Source organism: Aspergillus neoniger (genome assembly GCF_003184625.1).
Source record: "Aspergillus neoniger CBS 115656 unplaced genomic scaffold BO87scaffold_25, whole genome shotgun sequence".
Taxonomy (NCBI): domain Eukaryota; kingdom Fungi; phylum Ascomycota; class Eurotiomycetes; order Eurotiales; family Aspergillaceae; genus Aspergillus; species Aspergillus neoniger.
The window spans coordinates 165,031-189,368 of record NW_020291153.1 but is presented as its reverse complement, the minus strand read 5'-3'; the positions used below and the strand labels follow the sequence as shown (position 1 = coordinate 189,368).

At 49.6% G+C, this 24,338-nt stretch overlaps 6 protein-coding genes across 6 annotated transcripts; 3 read left to right on the top strand and 3 right to left on the bottom strand.

Annotated features, from left to right (window-relative positions):
* Positions 1-1,727: 1,727 nt before the first annotated feature.
* Positions 1,728-5,286, bottom strand: BO87DRAFT_460792 (glycoside hydrolase family 35 protein; the record flags this gene model as incomplete). The annotated part of the gene is made up of 12 exons (XM_025629039.1): positions 1,728-1,970; positions 2,042-2,399; positions 2,473-3,563; positions 3,614-3,740; positions 3,793-3,829; positions 3,888-4,002; positions 4,078-4,464; positions 4,524-4,676; positions 4,744-4,885; positions 4,938-4,981; positions 5,043-5,091; positions 5,147-5,286. The coding sequence occupies 12 exons, from the start codon at positions 5,284-5,286 to the stop codon at positions 1,728-1,730; spliced, it is 2,886 nt and encodes a 961-aa protein (XP_025477607.1).
* Positions 5,287-6,620: 1,334 nt separating this feature from the next.
* On the bottom strand, positions 6,621-8,326 carry BO87DRAFT_112118 (sugar transporter). The gene is made up of 2 exons (XM_025617882.1): positions 6,982-8,326; positions 6,621-6,917 (listed from the first exon to the last, which is right to left on the bottom strand). The coding sequence occupies exons 1-2, from the start codon at positions 8,226-8,228 to the stop codon at positions 6,644-6,646; spliced, it is 1,521 nt and encodes a 506-aa protein (XP_025477606.1). The 5' UTR covers positions 8,229-8,326; the 3' UTR covers positions 6,621-6,643.
* Positions 8,327-12,424: 4,098 nt separating this feature from the next.
* BO87DRAFT_398775 (chlorogenic acid esterase precursor) lies at positions 12,425-14,139 on the top strand (the record flags this gene model as incomplete). The annotated part of the gene is made up of 4 exons (XM_025625389.1): positions 12,425-12,960; positions 13,015-13,095; positions 13,155-13,560; positions 13,624-14,139. 4 exons carry the CDS (start codon positions 12,425-12,427, stop codon positions 14,137-14,139), a joined length of 1,539 nt encoding a protein of 512 aa, XP_025477605.1.
* Positions 14,140-14,250: 111 nt separating this feature from the next.
* Positions 14,251-17,747, bottom strand: BO87DRAFT_363298 (AAA family ATPase). The gene is made up of 2 exons (XM_025621681.1): positions 15,437-17,747; positions 14,251-15,388 (listed from the first exon to the last, which is right to left on the bottom strand). Exons 1-2 carry the CDS (start codon positions 17,601-17,603, stop codon positions 14,316-14,318), a joined length of 3,240 nt encoding a protein of 1,079 aa, XP_025477604.1. The 5' UTR covers positions 17,604-17,747; the 3' UTR covers positions 14,251-14,315.
* A 436-nt stretch (positions 17,748-18,183) lies between these two features.
* BO87DRAFT_313450 (uncharacterized protein) lies at positions 18,184-20,344 on the top strand (the record flags this gene model as incomplete). Its single annotated transcript, XM_025619618.1, has 5 exons — positions 18,184-18,365; positions 18,435-18,669; positions 18,732-18,930; positions 18,987-19,409; positions 19,464-20,344. The coding sequence occupies 5 exons, from the start codon at positions 18,184-18,186 to the stop codon at positions 20,342-20,344; spliced, it is 1,920 nt and encodes a 639-aa protein (XP_025477603.1).
* A 2,119-nt stretch (positions 20,345-22,463) lies between these two features.
* BO87DRAFT_440740 (GATA-like domain-containing protein) lies at positions 22,464-24,299 on the top strand (the record flags this gene model as incomplete). The annotated part of the gene is made up of 3 exons (XM_025627971.1): positions 22,464-22,569; positions 22,628-22,803; positions 22,874-24,299. The coding sequence occupies 3 exons, from the start codon at positions 22,464-22,466 to the stop codon at positions 24,167-24,169; spliced, it is 1,578 nt and encodes a 525-aa protein (XP_025477602.1). The 3' UTR covers positions 24,170-24,299.
* Positions 24,300-24,338: the final 39 nt, after the last annotated feature.

Below are 24,338 nucleotides of genomic sequence, written 5' to 3'. Positions count from 1 at the left end.
GCTATTCCCACAGATGAAGAAGATATTAGTGGTTATACGCCTGTAATCAGTGACCTAGGCAAATCATTAATCAAGACCATAAGCCCATCATTAGTACCCGGAGATACCCGCTGACTCCCAAATTCATACAATCCCACATATATAGTGGGGTGGACATGGGAGGGAGTGAATGTCACTGCCCTTGTAAGATTTAGAGGTGTTGAGAGGCCCGACTATGATGAATGTTCATAAAACAGTGAATATCATGCTTTGACTCCGTGTAAACTCTTCTGACTTCTGTATATGTCCGTAGTCGGTAGCTGCTGCTCACAGGTCAGGCCATTACTTAACAGCATCATTTAACCTCCAACCTCGCCTGTTATTCTCTCTCCTCCATCTACACCGCGAAGAGGTTTTGATAATATCCTGTCCCAGTGCGTTGCTAGGTGGGTGAATTGGAGCTCCCTCAAAATTACAAAAATTGGCTAAAAGCTGACATGGTTCTTGACCCAACAAGCCATACCAGATTTATTTCTTTATCAATCTAAACAAACAGCTTCCCTATGGATTTGTTTCAGAACAACAAAAGCAGTCTCACTTTCCGGACGAGTAAACGTCTTGCCCTTCTTAAAGAAGCCTTCCAGGAGTCTGGCAATGACGAGAAGGAGAAGGTACCACGCTGTACCTGGGCTATTCTACTGGTCTGCGAGATGGAATTTTTTGAGGAATATATAAAATGGTGCGCGGCTGACGGCCACAAGGATCGCGAATCCTTTAGTGAAATGGACCTTCTGGAAGAGTGGGCCAATACTAAAGAGCTATCCATGGCAAATAACTATGATGGCTCAGTCGATGAAAAGAACACCACCATAGAATCAGACAGCGACGATGATTTCTGCTCCACTATCATGGCTAAAGTCCAAGAAAGAGATGCCGACAAATGTGTTATTACATCTCAGTCAACTTCTATGCTTTGCGATATCTGTCTAGACCACCTGCTTCAAAAGTTCAGTCATAAATTTTAGTTGAGTCTTCTCGGATGGTGGGATTTTGAGACAGTACAGAAATGGAAGCTGCCATTGTTTCCCAATCATCCACATACTGAGGCGGTAGAGACTATCCAGAATTATATCTCTTTGAGTCCGGTACTGCGAAAGTATTGGGAATGGGGGGACTTTGTACTCCGACCTCATCCAAGAGGTAGGAGATGTCGCAGGGAACTTTATGTGCAAATTTTCTGGTTGCCTTTGCAGGATCATTGCTGGAGCAACAAAATCCGTGTATTCAGCAAGCCCCCTCGCATCAGAAAGGGGACCACAGTCAAATTGGTTGGATTGGAATCGGAGGAACTCAAGGATTTGAAATCTGGGGTTTGGATCAGTTTGACAACTCCCGATCCAGAGAGACTGCCGCTGCCGAGCTGGGATCTTCTAGAGTTCCGGTTTATTATGACGATTTTTGCTCGATTTGCGGGAAATGTCGTGCCAGAGGAGGGATGCAACCAGGATAAATAGATTGAAAGGATTGTATTGAGGATGTTCGTCTTTTGTTGGGAATGTTTCTTTGCGGGGAGACTGTTAATGGATGGAAGGAGCGATGACAATGAAGTAGGTGGAGAGAGATAACCCATATTAAGTATGGAAGGTTTACTGCCTGAACTACACAGCCCATAGTAAGGTATGGGTATGAAGCTGTATCTATAGCGAATTAATATCCAAACATAATGCCCAAATCTCTCTCTAAATGATCTAAGACCACATGCTTCTATCCTCCCACCTTGGCTGCAAATAACTCCAGTCCCGATCGAACTGAAAGTCCGCTTGATACAACCCGTAAGTAAACAGCTCCACAGTGTCGAGCTTCGCACCGGCATCTGTTTGCGCCCACACACTCAAGGCTAATGTATTCTGACCCCGGTCGTTGATGATTCCCGGAGGGATAGGAAACTTCGTCTGCGGACCAATGTGAGGGACGTATTTTCCGTATTGATACTTTTACAGGGCAAATTAATGTTAGCATATCAACGGTTCATACCATGTTGTGAAATGGACCTAAGACTTACCCCATTGACCCAGATCATTACACGTGCTATGGTGCCATTTGGCGCTGAGAGAGAAACACCAATGGGTGCGTCTAGATCACTGTCGATATCAAGATTGAATGTTGTGACGTAGAAGCGGACACCAGATTGTTTGATTCCGTCCAGCGGACTGGAAGTACTACTAAACTCCGTGTCATCTGAAGCTGGAAAGCCAGGGAGGAACCAGCCTAGTCGTTCAGCATAGAGGCCACCCTCATTCATGGGTCCACGGACTGGGTCGATATTCTTCGAACCGCCAGCATTACCTTGAATCTTCCATAGTTTGAACCCGGTTGCTGTTCGTGTACCTCCTGGAAGGAGATACGCGCCGAGAATGCCTCTGGGATTTTCAGCGCGGTTAGGGATATCAGTTTCATCGTGGCCATGGTAGTCAACTAAGACTGTGATGGGACGCTGGAAGCGTTAGAGTCGAATTTGTGGCTGATAGATCGGGATCGCCAGGGTGGCCCCCAATGAGATGCCCGTTCAGCCATGCGTTCCACCCAAACGCAAGACCTCCAGCGGCAGTAATGTTAACTGCAGTGTAGTTAATGCCATCAAAGTAGCCACGGTATATTTTGGCGCCGGCGTAGTAACCATAGTCGGAGCTAAAAAGAACTGGCAGGGTAAGAGGAGCTTGTGGGCTGAGGGTACTACTCTTGTTTGCGACCGTCCATCTGGAGTCGTCAAAATCTGGCTGGATTTCAGGGAGGGATTCTGCTGAGTGCCAGTGGTTCAAAGGTGGAAGTGTTACTGATCGGTTTTCTGTACCCGGTATTTGGGCTGTGTAGGAGCCATAGGGCGTCTTGGTGGCTGTGAGTATCTGGCCGTTCCATTCGACTGCCTTGATTGGCACATCGCCGATGAAACTTTCCAACGTCATAGTTCCGTTGTTGTCTCCGGACACCTGAAGCACTTCGTTATCGACTGATGTAGACCTGACTAGGTACGGGCCGAGAATGAAAAGCTTCTGGTCTGGCCTAGGAGAAGGGTACTTTGATGTTGACGGAGCCCAGAAATGCCATGCTGTAGGTTGATCAAGCAATAGGACAATGATTCCATCTGAAAAACGAAGGACAGTAGAACCAGAAGACTGTGTGTACTTAATTTTCTGATAACCAGGATGAAGTGTGGACGACACGGTAGACGCGCCGTATACCTCAAACGTCGAATTATTAGACGTTGTTAAAGCAAACTCGCCGGTTTGTCCTTCCCACAGATAAAGAGTTAGAACGTCGTGGCCGGGCAAGACAGCATTTGTGAGTACATCTGTTGACGAATACAGCAGAGTTTGGTTACCAAACTTATAGTCTGTAACTAGAATCTTGCTCTGGCGCTCTTCAAGCTGGATACCTGGAACAGTCACATTGCCAAGGCTGGTGTTCAAGTAGGCTGAAAAGGTGATGGTAGCGGTTGATGGAGTTTCATTCTGCTGCAGCACGGTGAATGTTGCCTGGGTATCTGGGTTCTTCAGGACCCAGCTATAAGCATCGGGTGTTGAGAGCTGCTAGCTTATTAGTATGTTGCATATAATGGTCCGGATGAAATCCTAACACTGAAGCCCGACCCATTCCCATGCATATTAGTCTTGAGCAAATGAGGTGCTGATCCTGAGAAGAGTTGTATTAACTTCTTTTGCCAAAGTTTGGCCCATTGCTGGCGAGTTTCTCGAAGGGGAGTCCTGTTCGTATGGTAAGCCACAGCTTTAGCAACTCAATATGAGGGGAGTTTACATATAGTCATTGCTGGTATACGCCACCGGGCAAGCAGCTGTAGAGTGTTCAATCATTAGTTGGCAATGTTGTTGGCAACAAAGCATTCCACTCACAGTGGCCCCAGTTGGTCCCCCCATAGCCTTCGTATATACTCTGTAGCGTCACGCGCTGGCCAATGTTGTTCTTGTAGTAGATGTCCACAAAGGTAGTACTGTGCTCGCTTCGACACTAAGTGACTATTAGCTTTCAAGTAGACGATGTATAGCTGTGATATTGTTGCTGCTCGACTGAGTGACCACCCACATCATCATAGTTTTGCGGTGCACCCCAAGTCAAAGTACGCCCGCCCTCAAACTCAGCGAGGTATATTGGACCAGACCATGCATAATTCATGAACCACTGATAGTAAGTCCGAACTACATCAAAGCCAGTCGCTCCATCACATTTGTTCCCGACAAGGAATCCTGCAGGGTAGTCGTCAAAGCTATAAATGTCGACTGCGCCACTAACGTTTTCGTAGTTCCTTGACCAAGATATATATCTCGTGCTTTGTTCGTTGTGAGTCGTAGGAACCGTTATTCCCACATCCCTAATAACCGATTCAAACTGTTCCATATATGTAACGAGAGTATTGTTGGGTTTATGGCTGGTCTCTCGTAGCTCATTTTCTACCTGGAAGAGTATGACGGGCTGTACGCTACAGGTCAGCATGCCACACTCCAGCCACCAGAGAACAGCTGTACACATACACCACCTTTTGTGATCTGGTTCGCTGCAATGATCTGTCCGACTTTCCTCATATATGGAAGCCATGCTTGATGATAGGCCTCATCTGATGTCCGCAGCTTTCCCATGGAGCCATCGGAACCCCATAGAGCTAAACCGCCCGCATTAGTTTGTGCCTTTTTGGGATCTATCAGTCAGTCTGCTCCATGTAACCTCGGGTTGTGAGCGATTATAGCTGCTTACGTTGACATAATGGCCCGGTCGCGCAATTACCCATAGGCCTGTCTCCTTGGCCATATCGAACAGACGCTGTATGTTATGTGCCCCAGTGTCAAAATCATATGCGTCCCTGGAAGCAGAATGATAACTCCAGAAGAAGTAGACACTATGGCGGAGATTACTTGAATGTCCAGCCAGCAGAGAAGCAAATCACGAACCTAATTGTGTTGAAGCCATTTGTCTTTAACTTTTGCAGCACATCCTGGATTGACGAAGCCTCAGTCTTCGAACCTGACCGAATAAAAGGAATAATGCTGACTCACCAGCCACATTTCAGGGACGGGCAGTCTCTGGTAATGAAACTCAGCAGCACTTATGGAAAGTGATCAGCCACTCGTGGAATCAGTACCGCAGACAATCCACATACTTGATGAACACCCTCTCCCCATTGACTATCAAGCTGTATTCGTCCCATGTCACATCCCCACTTGAGTTGTTTGATACTAACAGCGCCTGACATAAGGTTGCTAGAGCGACCACGAGTTTCAGCAGCACTGGAAGCCTCATCCTGGCCAAAGACGTATCCTAAGATTTAGCTCACTGATGAAATTAAGGTTCTAGAAGATAATGAAGCGGGCCAAATACATACCACACCTTAAGTATCAAGACCCAGCAGCAGCGACTCTAACAATACCCCGATATTGCTATGCATGGTTATTGCTTCCCCACTCTTATGCACGGTAAGCAAGACCCTGCAGATGGAATGAACACATTTCCACCAATTGAGCATTCAATAAGTTGCGGACCCCGCACGATCTGCAGTGTGTTCGTGAGAGCTCAAGCTTGTGGAGGGTCAGGGTCCTGTAGGGCAGGAGACAGTATATGGAACTAATGCACAAACAATATTGAAGCCTAATGGTGTGTGCCAACAGACTCGGTGTAGAGGAGACGGAAGAGTTCTGTTATGTTGCGTAAGTCATGACAGTCTTGCGTGCAATGCGCTTTGTAAAAGCCTGCAGTTGACCTGTTCTCAGATCTCTTGAAAGATCATTATTAGTCTTACTAATGTCCATTATACCAGTCTTTTTCAACATTTCCAATTGAGCACTCACAACAGCCTTTCCAACTGCTCTCACTAGCTTCACTCGAAGCATTGCTCGGCTGTAGCCAAAGATAATGCTTCTTTCGAAGACGTCCTAGTCATCCGTCAAGCTTGTAAATGGTGCTAAGAAATGCAATACCGTCATCGGGAACACCATATTCCATGTGAACAGTATGCTCATCACCACCAATACCTCTGCTTATCGAGTTGATATACATAGCACTCTAAATGTGCTGATAACAAAGTAGGCGCTATTAATACCTGGCAATATGCTCACAGAGTGTCTGTGGTGCCGCTGAATGCAGTGAACAGATGATTGCTGTGTCAACACCCGTATCGACGATGTTCAATTAAATAATGGCAGAAGATTCGCTTGTAAGCGATACCAAATGTTCTTGCGCTGATGCCAATAATTCTGTTGAAGCACTGTCATAGGGATCGACTGTCTTTTGTATCGAATTAGTCCGACAGGATCTAGAATTGAAATCAGTAATGTCTGTCTTTTTGTAAATAGTCCTGCCATCAAAAGTAGTTAGTTTAGCATAGTTAATGATTTCAGCTGAGCATACTATTACAAGGAATCAACATGTCACTGTACGTCACGGGACTAGGTTGTCGCCTGTGGGCTCCTAACATAGTACCATTTTACTGGGCATTCTTTTGATAATCTTCAGAGTCATGAAGTGCCTTTGACATTCATGGAGGTGGTAATACGAGAACCATGTATAAATTATAGCAGACGTGTAACATGGCAGTGTATATCTATGTCTATCTAAGACACATAACGCTCATAAGTTCATCCAAGTTTATCCTTCTATGCTTTTACTCTATTTCTTCCACAGTTGCCTTCTCCTCCATGACACGCTCCATGGCCCTATCTCCCATGGGCTTGTGCTTCGACATCGACACCGCAGAGAAGATGGTGGGAGCGTCACGGAAGATCTCGTCAACTTCTTCAAGGGACCGGCCCTTTGTTTCTGGGTAGAACAGGTAGATGATGGGAGGGATAATGCCACCGATGATGGCGTAGACGATATAGTAGCGATAGCCGATGTTGTCAATAGCGACGGGCGTGATCATTGCGACGACAAACATCCTGAAGGAGAGAAGAGTTAGTATAAGTTGGAAGGCAATTGAATAATCATGAGTGAGAGCCATACCAGAGCCATTGATTGGCAATCGAAATCGCTTGCATGGCGACACGAAGACGCGCAGGAGCAATCTCGGCTGGGTAAAGGAAGTTGGCGCCCAAGAAGCCGATCGGAAGGAAGAAGTTGTAAATGAAAATGAACAGGGCGGAGATAATGGATGCGGTATGGTTATTGGAGAAGGAATTGGAGACCGCCAATGCCAGCATGCACATGCCCATGCCACCGCCACTGACCATGAACGCTGTGCGTCGTCCCATGCGGTCAATGATGGCAAAGCCCACAAAACAGCACAGGAATTTCCAGGTCAACGCGCATGCCGCAAGGATCTTCGACAGACTGGTACCGAGTCCAAGATCTGTTTGGAAGATAAGAGGGATGTAGACCGAGATCAGAGTTCCACCAGTCATTTGCTGGAAGAATTGGAGAGTGACACACAGGATAAACCTGTACAGGAGCTTCTCTTCTCCCATAGTGAAAATGTCTCGGAGCTTAAGTGAGTTGTTCGAGGATTCCTCTAGAGAAAGCTCATAAGCCCGTAGCTCTGCGACAACCTCCAACGAGTCTACTTCTTGTCCTCTCAGAGACGCTAAAGTAAATTGTGCCACGTCTGATTTGTTCTTCATGACGAGCCAACGGGGCGACTCTGGGAGGAAGAAGATGCTGCCCATTATTATGAACGAAAACAAGGCGGGGATGGCAAGTGATGCTCTCCATGAGGCAGGCGAATTCTCCATGTGGTAGAAACCGAAATTCACCCATTGCGTCAAAGCGAAACCAAACGCGATGAACATGCCTGTCAACACCACGTTCCGTCCTCGCTGGGCGGCAGGCGCGCACTCGGATTGCCAGACAGGTACAGTCGCACTGAGCATGCCAACACCAAAACCCAAAATCACTCTCCCAACGACGAATTGAGCTAGAGAGTAGGCGGTGCATTCCAGTATCTGACCGATCAATGCAATGAGTGCGCCAGAAAAGATCGATCGGCGACGTCCAAGCATGTCACCGATCATTGTACAGATCAGGGACCCGAAGAGGGCTCCTATTGTGTACGACGCAACCACGGCTCCTTGAACGGTGGCATTGTGAGACTCTTGGGCCCCAGTAGTGTTGACTGTGTCAATCTCCGGAAATACCCTCACCCAGGAGGGGAAGTCATCGAGTCCTCCGACACCGGACTGATTGTAACCGAAAAGGATAAAGGAGGGACAAGCGACTAAGAAGATCTGGGCATAACGAAGTGCTTGGCCCTGCATTGTGCCGAATTGCCTGTACCACAAGGACTTTGGCTTTGCAGGAAAGGCAGCAGAAGGTAAAATAGGGGAAAGGAGAATGGAGGGAGAGAGAAATAGCCATTTTCAAGTCCGGGGGCTTGCTCATAGAAAAAGAAACAGGCCAACAGCTAGCCCGAAAGCAATCAGTCGCGGGGTTTCTGTAAGCTCTACATGGGCTGATGATCAATCCGCTTCTCCGGTCAATGGAGACCGGACTGCTGCCGACCGAGCTGGTCGAGATGACGTCCAGAGGCCTGCCGTGGACCCGCATGCAAGTGAAAGACGGATGCCGATGTGCGAGTCACATAGCGGAACCCCTGGTTAGTACGAAATACTCCGCATGGGAACCAGGGCCGAGAGAGAAAGATACCACAGCTTCTCACCGGGGTAGTGGTATGCTCGGGCTGACCTGGGCCGTACGGTGTACGGCTTTGTAACGTGTCTGATATCCCACCAGTCGCCACATGGCTGGATCTTATGCAAAGCAGTTGCTGATTGGCCTTGGTGTGCTAGCGCGGCGACTCTCCAACAGCCGGGGTGGTTGCTAGCCTAGCTCCAGTCGCTACCCGGCCACCAATTGGAGCTCTAGGTTGTCCTGGGGCACGCCAACCGTGGTTCCTATTATCTCCGCAATAAGCACCCCAGGCTTTAGCCCCGCGTCCAGGCACTTCGATACAGGCCAGGCCCACGTTACTGGCTGTATTGTGTCTTAGAAATTGGAATCCATTATCCGAGGGGTGCGAGCAACGGATGTTGTCCGAGCCCCAGGCCCACCACCCCGGTCTGAAAGAAATCTCAACTTGGGCGACTGATTGGGGAGCGGCTATACTAAGGTTATTACACCGGACGCGGGATGAAATCATAAACTAGTAGAGTGGCAGAGGACTTACCCAGTCACAATTAGTCCTCGATGCATCCGAGGGGGCCTAGTGAAAGAAGACAGGATGAAGAAAAAGCAGAGAAAGGTGAGCTGGGAAGGCATCTGAGCGGTCAGGCCATGGGAGGGAAGATGTCATGGCGCGCTGATGTTGGAATTTGGGGGGGCCGCGTGACTCCACGGGACTTTCCCCACCAGTGTGGGAAAAGCATTACTACCAGCCAAGCCGGGCAACTGGAGCGCAAGGCAAGTCGAGTGGTCCGATCGGGAAGTCAGATTTTGATCTCCTTCTTGTCCCGGAGATTTTCCAATGGAGTCTGGAAATGCTTAGCTTGCTTGTTGTCGGCGTGGCACTCTCCCTACCGTCGAATGACCCAACGCCACCGAGGCATTTAATAATCGCGCGCCCACCAACTAACCAGTTCACTTTGCCGATGTGCCGCGGAATTGCTTATTTTTCTCAGAGCATACAAGCTGTCCGATTTTATTGCTTATCTTTTACGGTGTGAACTTTCGAGTCAGTAAGCTTTCCCTGGTAAAGTTAAGGTCATGTGTAGTATCCCATTTTTCCCATTGTCGCCATATCCAGTCCCGAACATAAGGTTCCGGTGGAATGTCATCATGCATGGTGAGGCCCTCCATCACCCGGGCTCAAAAGCCAGTTCAGAAACGCCAAGACTGTTTTAGCCGGTCTCGAAAATACCTGACAAGCTCAATGTTGAGGCCGTGGGCGTGGGGTGGCGGTAATTTTGCTTCCCTGTGGGCTGAAGCAGTTTTACCCACTCCCATCGCAATTCCTCCGAGCGCATTCAGACCGAGGACGTCCAATTGTCTTGAAAGGGGACCAATGTACTCAGTGTCAGACCATGAGCACTATGCAGGACGCAACCACTAATTGACACTATAGAAGTACGACTGCAATGTAATCCGAGATAGTGTGCAGCGGCATGCACCACCGTGGATAAATCTTTGAGCGCCGCCCCTCTCCCCTTCATGCAATGCTGTTTACCTCATTGCATGTCCAAGTCAGACGTCCTATACCCTACTCGGCCGTGCTAGTCCCAGAATTAAGACCGATTTAGTGACACCAAGTCCGAGATTCTGCCGTCTTGGTCTTTGCTCATACTCTGCCCTTTGCCCGGTATGAAGGCCGGTCTTCGTCATGTAGTGGAAGGATATTTAGTCGACGAACATAAAGAACTGTCTGTGTTGACTTTGTCTCCGAGGCTTATGTATAGAGAAGAGTAGGATGCAGAATTCATTCCTTAAAATCATAAGAATCTGCCCTGGCGGTCATGTTTCTCGGGTACTTTCTACAAGGTTTTGAATATTTCTTTCCAGAAGACCCTATTGATCTTTTCCTTCAGAATCCTCCTCTCCTAAACGCACCTTATTTAAGTCTAATGTTCCTTGAATATGTGAATGCCGACGATGGACGGCAATAGTGGCACGGCAAAGCCCCTTTTCCCATTTTACTGTCGAACATGGGTAATTTTATGCGCGAAGTGAAAGCGTTGATCGACAATGATGATGCGGTGTCGGGAGTAGAATCTGCCATAATGCAGCGCAACACATAACTGTGCAAGGTTCACTGTTGTATGAGCGGTCTTATCAGTTCTAATAAGCAACACTATGTAGCAATGCGCTGTGCAGCGCTGCGGTTGCTGGGTGGTTACACAACCTTAATACTGCACACCTACGATCACCACAAGCCCATTGACTGGATGAAGAATGAACTGAGCTGAAAGGCACTCTCTAAAAGTTCCAGAGCACAACACTAATTGCTACAGCTTCCCTAATATGTTCAACTTCGGCTTGTGTCGACAACCAAGCTTCGACAATCCGCCAAACTTGCAGCAACTCATTGAGATGGCTGCTAGCAAGAAAAGGCTACAGCCCCCTCAGTTTGCTTGGTCTAACCGATGATTAACCAAAATCGGGAAATTCGCCGACACAACCGGCTTTTTTCCAGCAAGGTCTTCTTTGTTATGAGATTGGGAAATGGGCGGTCTTCCCAATCAGGCAACCCGGATGACACTCCCTGAGGCGGGGAATCCCGATTCAGTAAAGCTTGGTTCTGGGATATGGGGTGCCGCGGAGCAGTTGTGCTTATCCCAATCAGGAAGGTTAAGCCAGGGTGTGGTGCCTGAGGTCTTCCAGGTCAGGCAGCCATTTTCGTCTGTTTTGTTAGACTTACCCACTGAAGGGTCTTGTCTTTGCCGACTATAAGATCACTGGTACAGGCAGGATCAATCGGGGTGACTGAACCTGATCATCGCTGAGGATTATTAGCGGCAATGTTCCGCTTGCGAACACTCTTTTGGACACTTCCCAAGCCATCTTATGTCAATGATAGACATTTTCATACATGCTTACTGAGGCAGAATTTCGGTGAACTCAGGCCCTCCATTAAAGTAAGCCTATTGTCTGTACTATAGACCAGGAGGCTTATCATATTAATGTGTGACGGCGCATAATGACCTTGCATAAGCCTGTTGTCTCACAGCAAACCTTCGCTCACTCACTAGCTCACTCAAGCTTTGATAGACAGCCGGTAGAGTTCAACTGTGTATCTGAGTTACCGAATACCCCTCAAGGCCTCTGAACGCTGATGACTATGTCCGGAGGTAGAATGTTCAACCGAGTCCAAGGCGGTAATGTTTATCAGTTCCCTGCCTCGGTTGGGGGAAAATTTACCCCAGATTTACCCCGCACACGCACATCCCAGTTCCCCTCCGCATCCCACCAGCAGGGTCCAAGCAGGGGTTCACCAAAGCGAATTCATGATGCTATATTGGAAGTATTTGCTTTTCATGGATCCATTGAGTTCAACGTGTATCCGTCCTTTGGTACCTAATGCAGACGGGCCGGTGCGAGCCCGAAGTTAATGGTGGCGAGCCATGGATACCCCCTCAACGTTACCATCGTTCTTACTTGCATATAGAGATATGCTTGCTACAGAACCGCTATAGACCATATCAACTGCAACATGAAGTCTTCGATCATGTTATTTACAAGATGTTTATACTCCAATTATAGAGTCAGCCTGGCTTCGGCATTTTCGACCCCGCAATCTGGGGTCATCCGGGGAGCTATTTGGCGGCTTATTCCTTAGCCTGCAGAAGCGAGGTTTTGTATCATTTATCCTCTTCACGAACCTTCTTAGGGTCTTTGTCGTCTGCCGAATCGCTTTGCCGCGTAACTGAGGGGCTACCGTGGTCCTCATAGAAAGGTATAAAGCAGTCTTCATTTCGCCCCTCATCCAGTATGAGCCACCGCTCAACTCATAATCAATTTCAAGATGCTTTCGCGTCTCTGCATTATTGCGGCGTTTATCGTCTCTCATTGTGTATCTGCTCCCACTTCTTCAGCTAGAAGAGACACAAATGGGGAAGGACTGCTAGTCCAAACCTCCAGCGGCCCTATACAAGGCTTCTTCAACCAGACAGCCCCTGATGTTCGACAATGGCTTGGCGTTCCGTTTGCAGAGCCACCAGTTGGTGACCTCCGCTTTAGTAGCCCCGTGAAGAAACAGCCTAATGGTACAGTCAATGCCTCTGCACTGCCCTCATCATGTATCCAACAGACAAGCAATAGCTCCACGATATACACCACCTATGAAACGGGATTTCTCATCAGCGGAGGAGACTCAGAGGACTGTCTGTACCTATCAATCTGGGCACCCCGTATTGAGAACATTCAATCCCAGCAGCGTCCAATACCAGTGCTGCTTTATATCCCCGGAGGTGGGTTCACATCTGGAGGGGAAGCGTCACTATACAAAATCCCCGACAAATGGGTGCAACGGACCCAGTCTCATATCGTGGTCATCATGAAGTAAATGCAAGCCCCATCAAGTTATCTCATGCTTATCGTCTAACGCCCTGCTAGCTATCGCGTCAATGTCTTCGGCTTCCCGAACGCCGAAGGGCTATCTGAGCCGAACGTCGGCTTACTCGACCAAAGATTGGCGTAAGTCCACCACTTCAATCAAACCAAGAAAAAGCCCAAACTAACCACCATACCCGCAGAGTCGAATGGGTCGCAGCCAACATCGCCAATTTCGGCGGTGATCCCGCACGGATCGCCCTATGGGGTCAATCCGCCGGAGCGGCCAGCGTAACAGCCTACTCATACGGATACCCAGAAGACCCCATTGTCGCCGCTCTCATAGCCGACTCCGGTGCTCCAAATATAGTTGACAACGAAGACTACGCACACACCAACTTCACCTTCCTGGCCAGCCTAGTAGGCTGCGACGGGCTCTCATCCACTGAAGAACTCAGCTGCATGCGAAACGTGTCCGCTCGGAAACTGCAAACCGCTCTCTCGACATACTCCGGCTCGCCATCCATCTCGTTCACACCAGCCGTCGACAACAAGACCTTTTTTGCAAACTGGACCGAGCGTGCTATTGCAGGAAAGGTCGCAAAGATTGTAAGAAACTCCCCTACCCGTAGCAATAATCACCAGCTAACCTATCATTCTTCCTTTGATTAGCCCCTTATAACAGGAAGCAACACCAACGAAGGCGCCGGCTTCGTATCATTCACCGAATTGGGACCCAGCAAGTCCACACTCTTCGAAATAACTGAATCAATTATCGCCTGTCCCGTCGCAGAGGAAGTCAAGAACCGCAATCTAGCAAACCTCACCACCTACCGGTACCAATACGCAGGCAATTTCACCAACATCTCACCGCTGCCTTGGTTTGGGGCGTATCATAGCGCCGAGCTCCCTATACTCTTCGGTACGCATTATGAGTATGGTGGTTCTTCTACGCAGTATGAGTGGGACGTGAGTTACGCTATGCAAGCACTGTGGCTTTCATTTGTGGAGGATCCGTCGCGGGGCCCGGTGCGGTTTGCTGTTGGGAATGCGCCGGCGAATCCGACTAATGAGAGTTATTTTGCTTGGCCTGCTTTTGAGCAAGGGTCGGATGATTTGTTGGTTTTTGCGGAGGGGGGCAAGGTGATGCAGTTGGTTGGGGCGGGGAGGATTGATGATTATTGCTGAGCTGTCAATATATATACCAGTTGATTATACCAAAGCAATCACGGAAAGGGGGTTTGTAGATAATGAGATATAATGCAATGTAACTGATGAAACGATACATAAAAATGCTTTCATAAAGGGATATCGTAGGGCGTGGAATAGTATCGCTATGCGCACGCATGTTATATGGGAATGCTCTACTCCACCTCCAGATGCTGGGACCTGGGAGTCGCCTCTCTAGTCCTGCGAGCAGGAACAGGGGAGTAATCACCCGTGTATCTGGGGCTTCTTTTCACGCTGCGAGGAGAGGATCTAGGAGCATCAGGTTCCGCCGCAAGATGGTACTCGTCTTCCACAACATGATCTTCGACATCCGGATATAACTCCTCATCGTACACATCCTCATCCTTTCGAGGTAACGGTCCGGGCCGAGCCCTGGAACGACGCTCCATACGCGAACTAGGTCCGCCTTCATATCTGCGCCCGGTAGAGGGACTTGGGGCATGCATATCGTCATCTATAAAGTCGTCTTCTGCATAATGCTGAGACTCGACCATGACTGCGCGTTTCCGACCAGCGGAGTATCGTCCAGCTGCGACTCGGCCGCCCGAGGTGCCGGCGTACTGAGATTGTCGCTGAGGGGTGCGGGCTGGCACACCACGTCGAGGGTTTCTTTCAACCGGGACGTGATCGGACTCGTAACCGCTGAAGCCATCATAGACGGCAGGTTCTCGTGTAGGCCCGGACTCGTATCCATCGTATCGGACTCCTTCCATGTGGGCCAATTTACGATCGTCGGCACGTCGGGCTTTGACTAGGTAGCGGTCGAATTCTTCGATTGTGTCGTTCACTGTGCGGAAGTGCTCTGCTGTAAGAACTACCGGGAGGTCATTACCCGGGGTCTTTTCTCGCTGGTCGAAGAAGGCGAGGCAGGATGCTATTTGTACAGCGTTGCGAATTTGGCGACCATTCCATGGACCGCGTCTGTGCACTCTGTAGGTTTTCTCGTACTCCGATCGGACAAATTCAATGATCTCTTTGTCCATGACATGGATATGTCCGTTGCCGATCGTTGTTCCCTTGGGTACCTTGTCTGCTCGAGGGAGCCGGGCCAGGTTACTGCAGAGGATGGAAATGGTATCTTCACTGCTTAGATGAGGATAGTAGAGGCTTAGATGTACCCGTGAGCGGAAGGCTTCGTCGAGCGCCCCGACTCGGTTTGTGGTCAGGAAGAGGATGCCGCTGTAGTATTCTAATACTCTGAGGAATACTATATGAAGTCAGTAAGGTCTAACTAATGGTAAGTATATGGGCGTACCTGAAACTAAGGCGTTCCGCTCAACATCAGTTCGATCTCTTTGTGTGAGAAAGACATCTGCTTCATCCAGTAGCAGAATGCAATCCCACAGATGGGCATATCGAAAGATGTCTTTGAGCGATCTCTCCACAGCATCCGCTGTTATTCCTAGGTCACCGCAGGTGATGGGAAACAGAGGTTTCTCGAACTCCAATGCCACGGCCTCTGCGGTCGCAGTTTTACCCACCCCAGGCGCTCCGTGCAGGAGGATCACCAGGCCTCGTCCCTTTCCCCGGATCATGTCCGGCGTATACAATATGGCATCACGAGAGCGTTCATGGTGGATCTTTGTAAAGTGAGAAGAAACAGTCGATCGGATGATCCTCCGATGTCCAGGCTTTATCTGGACATGGTCTAGGGTAATCCTCTCTTCAGATACCCGACGCAAGTCAAAGCCGCGAACATCCAAGCGCGTGAACCTCCTCTCGCGTAAGACGTATCCAAGGACTCTCCGTGGAAGAAGGGCCAGATCTTCATCGGACCATGTTGGTTTTGAGAATGTGTCATTGTTATCAATGTATGGGTTCTGCTTCATGTAGGCTTGCGCTTCCTTTGCATATGTAAAATCTTCTCGGACAAGCAAGTTTTCGTTTTTCTCGACGAAATGGGGCGAAGCTTTTCTCCATAGCCGATATGAGACATTTTCATCCACAACCGTAGCCCATGAATCATGGAACGTCTCCTCATAACGCTTAGTGTCGGTTGGGTATGTCTCAGTAACGTATCGCGAGGCTTCCTTCACATCTATAATGACCTCACTTTCTATGTGTTCGGGTTCAGCGAGCTCCATGCTCTCCTTGAAGATACCTGTTGAGAGGTTCCAGCCAGAATAGTACTGATGTTTGTTCTCTGGCTTCACGAGCTCCTTGAAAAGCTTTCCACTCTCAACCTGCATCTTGAAAATCGTCGCATGATCGGGATGGTAACGCAGAGGGTAACATGGCAAGGCAGTAATGTCTTGCTCGCCGGCGAAATGGGGGACCTCTAGAGACTGCCATATAACTTTCAACTGCTCTCCATCATGGTCAAAACAATAGATGCTCCACCTCGCTAGCGAATTCGGGACAAACCAGCCACCTGGGTCCGTTTGCCACATGTGGTCTTCGGGCCGCAGTGAGGCCAGGCGAAAGACGTTCTGGATAGCAGACTGATGACGTGCTTTTGAACTGGTGGCCACAGATGGAACAAAGACAAGATCGCCCGGGCGGAAAAGAAAAGGCAGCTCATCATATCTGACTTTGTTCGGGGTATTCTTGGTGACATGTTCAAACCTCTTCCAAAGAGGTAGAATCTTCTCTTCCACAAAGGTGACATAGCATCGCAATTCGTCCCGAATAGCAGATTCTGAAGTTTTTCGCGAATCATCCAATTGATTGTCTTCTGAGGGCTTAGGTCTTGCGTCTGAGTCTTCCAAGTCAGACTCTATTTGCTCCAGCTGCTTTTTTATTTCACCATTAAAGTAGGCGAGAGCGTGAAACGGACGGCAGAATACGCAATCGGATTTGGGGGGAACCATGCTGCTTTCGTTCCACTCTCCGAGTTCAGAAAGCCGACGAAGTATCTCTGGAGAGCGGATCCTCACACGTTGGAGTTGCAAGGTCTCAGCAACTCCTTCCGTCGGCGGTGCCACCTCAATAGTCTCAGTCCACGGTGATGGATTCGCAGCGCGCCGTTTCTTTTCCCGTTCCAGGTCCTTCCACCAGTCGGAAGTACTGATCAGGGCTTCTATCGTATAATCTGCATCGTCGTCCACTGACCGGTTCATGAAGGATGGGTAATCATAGTATCTCACGCCCACGTTTATTTTCCGCTCGTTGAAAGCAGATCCATTGAGCCACGTATCATCATCAGCTTTGCTCTCATCGTCTGTCGTGTCGCTATCGCTGTCGCTGTCGTCTTCCTCGTTGTCCTCCTCGTTGGTATCGTCATCTTCATCATTATCGTCGTCATCATCCGTCTCCTCACGGTGAGATCTTCGCTCTTCATTATTGTCCTGGATAGTCTGAGTACTGGCCTCCTGCTTTTCAGTCACAACCTCAGGTATTTCCGCCTCTCCAAACCCATCTATGGCGTCCTCCTCTGATGCCGGCACACGCTCCGAAGGCGCTGACTGATTTACGACCTCCATCGCACGCAGATGTGCCCTGAGCCTGGTGACCTCTTCTAGCCGAGAAAGTTTTCCGAAATGCTTTCACCCACTTCATTGCTCGCACTGATTTATATGTTCGTTATCAGGCATCTTCAGTGCCTCGTATCGACGCCAAAGGGGCGGGGGAAGCCGCTGCCACAACGCGGCTGCAGAAATGGAAGACGGTGATAGGAGGGATGAAGTGGATTTGCGAGCTCAATGCGACCAGTCACCAGACGCGGGATCTATACTAGTGCTCACGAAGGGTTCGTCAGGGGCCAAGCCGTCATAGCACCTCCTTCACGAACGCAATAACCACATGGTTTTATTGCGCTGATTGTTAAACGCTCATACCTGTCATGCATCGATTGGATGAGCTTAGAACTACGGGCACTAGGGCTTATGAAACTCGTATCTAAAAGCAAACATAGTCAGAAGGCTTGATAGTAGCATGACTCGGGCAGGGGGCTAGAGCACGGAGGACAGACTCACATACGCCCCCATCCCATTTCTACATATTATTCATCAGGGATCCGCAGGATTATGGAGGTCTTCATCTGGATGCGTAACATCGCCCGATATGACACACTTCTTCCATAATCGCCGAAAACCAAAGTCGCTCCCAGCCGACAAGACGGGGACGGCAAAGAGTCGGGCGTGGATTGAGGAGCGGGGGCGCGACTTCCACCCCGCCTTTGCGGTGGAGAGCGAATTCGATGAGCAACAAGAGAAGTACATTCCCGCCGAGCTGGCGACAATTAGGTGCGACCATCCATAATGATACATGTGCATGCAGATGCTCAACGTATGCATGGTCTAATGCATCAACAGAGATCTTGAAACACTTTTAAAGCATCATGATGCCATCGCGCCTCCGGAGGAGCCAAGATTCTATGACTACACATGGCAGATGGTTCTGAGGACACTAGATGAAGCAAAGGATGTGGCATCATCTCGCAAAGACTATACATCTACTGCTGTCCAGGGCCTTGGCATGTTAGCTCCCTTGAAAGATGCCATACCTGACGAATACGGACTGAGTGTTGTCAAGGGGGTGTTGGGACTCGTATTCGAGGTAACTTTTTGTTGTATTGGCGGCAGACTGCTTTCGCTGACATTGATTCTTAGACTGCGAAACGAGGAGTAGAGAACCGGGCCAAAATCTTGGAAGCCTTCGAGACCGTGCCCGAGACTGTTCTGACAATCCAGACGGCCTATAACTACTTGAACCCCACAGCGGATGACGAGGAATTGTGTAGGGAGTTTTGTAGAACCCTTGTGAGGACATTACCAGGATTGCTGGATGTTTTGTTGAAGAGGCAGCCATGTGGGTTCATAATTCCTCCATTTGGCATGGTCTTTAGCTCACGGATTTGATAACAGGGTACCGAAAGGTCACAGAGTCCCTCACCCTGAGGATCCGAGAGACTCTCACGGTCGACCAGGTGCTCTCAGACTGGAACCGTTATCTCGTAACCATCAAAGAGCGACTGGAACGCATGAAAGTCAAGATCACTGCTGCTACGGCCTACCACAGCAGCGAATCGCACCGCTTGGGCTTGGAAGCAAATACCAACATCCAGACCCTTCACACTGAGCTTCAAGGAGCCCGCAGCGACATCAAAGACCTTGTAACTGAGGTGAAGAAGCAGGTTGGAGCTGAGTATCGAGAGGTCTTTGCCTTTCAAAAAGAGCAATCCGGTGCACAGGCTATGACAGAGCTACTATATGAGTTTAAGGCTCTATGTAAGGAGTCTCGGGAGCAGTATGAGGTCCAACAGGGTCAAATCTTTCTCTTGCAACGCGGTAAGGTCGCTCTACGCGCATCATACTTTGATGATGCTAACTATCTCTGACCAGCCTACTCGGATCTGGCTCATGAAAACGAAGCTCTTCAGTCATCCCTCTCACTCAGCAGCACAAATTCTCGCGACTCAACATCTACAACAGTCACCCCAATCGAACTGCTCGGGATATTGGGCGTCTCACCACATACCGCAGCCCAAGACCTTGAGATCGTCCTCCAAGAAGGCAGTAGATTCAAATCTTCAGACCTCGGCCGTGTGCGATGGCTTGCCAAAACCGATGAGTTTACTGAATGGCTTCGGGTCCCACAATCATCACTCCTCCTAGTAGATGGCCGTCTAGATACTAACCCAGCAATAATGGTCACTCCAATGTCAATATTCGTTTCAACATTCATATACAGCCTGATCAGCAGTCCCGACTGCCTACCCTTATTCTTCTTCGCATCACTACACGACGACCAAGAAGATCCCGAACTCAGCGGCCCGACAGGGATGATGCGAAGTCTCATCACCCAGCTTCTCTTCAGCGACAAGCTTGCCACGCCAAGCCTGCAATTTCTGGGTAGAAGGTTCATCAACGCCTGCGAGAGCAACAACATAAAAGCGCTCTGTGAGCTATTCAGACGACTCGTTCTGCAGGTTCCTCCAAATATACAAGTCATCTGCATCCTGGACGGGACAGCCGCATATGAGAAAGACCCAATGACAGGGGAAGAGATCGACTATGTAGCGGCCCTGTTTCAGCGACTCGTCGAGGATTCGGTGGACGCAGATTCTGTGCCGTTGAAGGTGCTTTTTACATTCGCTAATCAAAGTCTGCAGATCTCCGATAGGGTGGATATGTATCCTGATGTCTGGCGGTATGCTTCGCTGGCGGCTGGACATGTGGATTATCTGTCTCGGCTGGATTTTAGACAGGGTTGGATGGAGTGAGTCTTACTGGAAAGGATTATGCTGTGTTGCAGTGGAAGCAGATACTTGTAGAGTTCTAAACTGTTTCTCCCCAAGTGTATTCTGGGGTCTACCTTCATCTTCGGCTGTGATTTCCCCGCGAGTTACCAAGAAATTATCCCTGTAGATTGAACTGAATTCTTACGGCCCGAGCCTTAAAGTGGGCAATACCCATTCCTCACAATCTGGGCATTCCTGTTCGTGGCATGTGGGCTAAGCTTATATGGAACTGGCTTTGTGGCTTGAGGTGGTGATGCTACGTCATGTACAGAATATATGTGACAGGTTTTCCAGTGCTTGGGGACGGTGATCGTCGATTACTAAAGGCGTCGTTGTGTGGACGTGATACTCGATGACGCAACTCTGGAGCTTGTCCTGGAACCCTTCTCTCAATGGTGGATCTTTGAAGAGGTCAATGTCAATCGTTGTCAGATCGGGGAATTGAGGTGATCGGAATGTCTGATCTGCGTGGAGCATGAGCGGAATTATGACAATACTACCTTGCTGGAGAGTATAGGTCGCAATATGATTTCATAAGAGAGTAGAGAAGATTGATCTGTTCGAAATTGGGAGACTTGGTCAGTCCTGGTAATACGTCAAATCAGAATCACGACCAATAACCATGCTTTGTTCGAGCCCATTGGCGCCTGTGGGGATGACTTGCATTCCTCGGAGACTCCAAAGCGGAGAATATGTGTGAATCAGAATGCAGATTCATCGCCGAGTGGCTGTCAGCTTACCGCGAGAGGAGGATTACTCTCATCCCTTCGGGAAGAGCTCTCAGCATTGCCTCGAATCCGCAAGGGTAGCACTGCGCGAACCCAGTACAAGTGAATCGGCATGTTGGTGGTGGTACATAGATTGCGCGAGGTAAGCTGACTTCATCTCGTGTAGGAACGGGTGTTGTAGAACAAAGAGACCCTGGAGCCAGTCCCTGCAGGGAATTCGGGCCACGCGGTGTCCTCGAGTTGGCCGCTGTGTCCTCTTTGCGATGTTTGCGTTCCCTCCCATGCGCAGAGCTTAGTCATATATAGGGGGTCCAACAAATCGTCGGTCGTCAGTTTGTTTCTTCCTGGATCCTTGCCAGTGTAGCCCCTTGAACGATGGCAACCCGGAGTATGAGGGAGAGAGAATCGGTCCCGAAGCCAATCGGGGGCCTCCAATTGGGAGTTCTTTTGGATGCCGTTGGTCACGGGGGGCGCTAACAGCGGGTGTCGTGATGTTTGCTGGGAAATCCGACAAGAATGAATGGCAAGCACTGGTTCCATCCGTCCTGGTTGGATGGCTGCTGATGACCATGGTTACGAACAGTGTGATCCATCTTTCTGTGACGACTCATTTGTGCTTTGGGTCAGTACCACAGCTAGTTCACTGAGTTTGAGGTGCGGGATCCACCCATTTTGGGCACTATTGTTCATGATGGCCTGTGCTGTCTCGGATGGTTTCTTTTGTTTCCCATTCACTGGGCAGCATCGGCAAGCTCCGGGGTAAGGCAGCAAAACGGACAGGTCAACTTTTACCTCCCCCTGGGGAATGCAGACCTGCAGGCTGCAGTCAGCGCGGCGCCAGTGAATGAATGAATGAGTGGAATGGGGGGAGCGAGTGGATGAATGGGGGAAGAGGGGAGATGATGTTGCCTGGATGGGGCCTGGCAGGGTCACCTGGACGCGGCCATATTTTGCCTCAACGACTATTAAGCCCTGCAGGTTGAAGATCTCCGGCGTGTCTTCGCTCCTGCCCTTGCAGCTGATCCCTCCCCCAGTTCCGCCCACCAACCAACGCCCTCTTCAAATACAACAGAATCTCCCCTGACTCGCTTCTTCGCTGGCCTGCCCTCTTCTTACCAGCCATTTATCGCGATCGATTACTTTACCTCCTGGAGGATCCCTTTTCCTCCCACCTCCCTGCGTTTGGCGGGCGACCCTGCCCCTCAATTCACCGCCAGACGCAACACTGACAGCATCTACCGGGCAGTGCTGTTGGTACTGACCTCAACATTCTCTCACATGCGAACCTTCTGTCTCGTTGTTCCTTTGATCATGTAGCTGAGTTGGGGCCTTACTTACTTTTGAGCTAGACTGCGACCTTGGCATCTCTCACCATGGAAAGTCTCCCCAAAGGCTTGCTGACCACGGCGACAAAGGTATCAACGGAGCTGGATGGCGTGGGTCCGGTGAATGTTGGGGATGTCGTGCAGCTTTGGAAAGGTGGGTTTGTTCTGCGCCTTCCCCTGTCGCGAATCCAATGTGTCTCATAGCGCAATAGTCTACAGTGCCAATCCATCAGCGCATGATGACGACGTGGGATACAGGCTGGAGAACTTCTTCTGGAGGATATGGGGGAGTCGTTGTCTGAACCATACCCTCCCGGGAACTACGTTGGCCAGTCTGTTCTTACGTATTTCCGAGCCCAACCCGTTTAGTTTGGTGCAGTTGAGCAAGGTGAGGGATATTGCGAGGCTCATGCGCGGCCTAGGTAGGCATCGATGCCAACTTGTGCTAACTTTGACAGGCGACCAAAGCAGCTCAAACAGCTCAGTCATCCAAGGAAAACCATGAAGGGGGCTCCGGGAGGCCTGCCGGTAATAACGGGAAGGCGCCACTTCACCCTATACTCAAGAAGCCCAGAAACGGAAGTTCCAGCGGAGAAACACATAAAACAACTCGTCTGCTCCTAACAGATATTGACGGTCAGAGTACCACTCGCAAACCATCAAATCCCCCTACACCAGTTCCTCCATCAGTGCCTACAATGGCAGACACTGCGCCCCGACAGACGCAAAAGAAAGCGGTTTTTGTGGCTAGCAAGGCAAAAAGTAGCAAGCGTCGGCCTGTGATCATGCGGCGCAAGTCCTCACAGCAGGCGTCTGGTACCAGTTCTACCCGTGTCCATAGTCCACCACCAGACTCACCGCAGCTGACTCTGGAATATACCCCAAACCCACCAATTCAGGAACTTGGCAGTGCGTCAAAGGCTACCGTTGGTGCATATGAACTGGATGAAACGGAGCCTTTGACAAGAAGCCATAGCGAATCTCGTGCAGACCTTGCCGTATCCCTGAGAGATACGAAGACCGAAATTCCCGGCAAGGGCCTTTTTGCAGCCGACATACTCGAGAACGATCCAGCCCAGGATGAAAAAGCACAAGTTGAAAGACCCCCAAAACTCCCAGATTTGTTTTTATCTGATTTAAGAGAGCTTCTCGACACGGATCGGCCAGAGAAGGCACATGTTAGGCCGCCACCTCCAAGTCGCAGAGCATTTTATGCAGTCGAACCTTCCCTACCTGAACCCAACTTCTTCTCAGCTACTGGATGTCGCCGCTATGATGCACGATATCTGTCGGCGGAGAACTACGAGCAACCATCTAGCATGAAACTTGTCGACAAGAACTTCCGAAAGCGATTCTCAGATCGAGTACGCCAGGAACAAGTCCTTGTTTCTTCTTTAGGAACACCTGAGCCAGAGACCGAACCCAAGACGATACCACTCAAACCAATACGAGCTGAATCCAGCAGCACCGTCACTAATGCCACACCATCCCCATCCCGGTTTGGGGACTCACACGGAAAGGCGTCCACGGCTCCAAGCTCTGCCGTTTCTTCCCAGCGGCCTTCCAACCATGATGACTCGTTTGCAACTGACAGTCAGGGCAGTACGGATGAGGAAGTGTCCCCAGTGTTGACCAATTTTTCAATGCCACGCAGACAAAGCCAGCTTAGTGCGATGATCGAGCAGAGTCGACAGCAGGGGGGAGAAGAGGATCAGCAAGAGACAGAAGAGCCCATTGAAGAGATTAGAGAGTAGTTGAATAAGAGAAAACGAGTACTGACATGACAGCTCGATCAGAAAGAAAGATGCAATATGCGATACAAGGCCATCTTTTAAGATTTCAAGACATTACTCATGCGTCGACGCATGCACTCAGTGCTTAATACAAAATACAATAATTATCCAACAATCCTCCCACCAATCT

Excerpts from the sequence above, each read along its gene's own strand:
- BO87DRAFT_112118 (XM_025617882.1), bottom strand. The coding sequence starts at position 8,228 with ATGCAGGGCCAAGCACTTCGTTATGCCCAGATCTTCTTAGTCGCTTGT. Across the intron at positions 6,918-6,981 it reads ATTGCCAATCAATGGCTCTG|GATGTTTGTCGTCGCAATGA; the intron begins GTATGGCTCTCA and ends TCTCTCCTTCAG.
- BO87DRAFT_363298 (XM_025621681.1), bottom strand. The coding sequence starts at position 17,603 with ATGGAGGTCGTAAATCAGTCAGCGCCTTCGGAGCGTGTGCCGGCATCA. Across the intron at positions 15,389-15,436 it reads GCGGAACGCCTTAGTTTCAG|TATTCCTCAGAGTATTAGAA; the intron begins GTACGCCCATAT and ends GACTTCATATAG.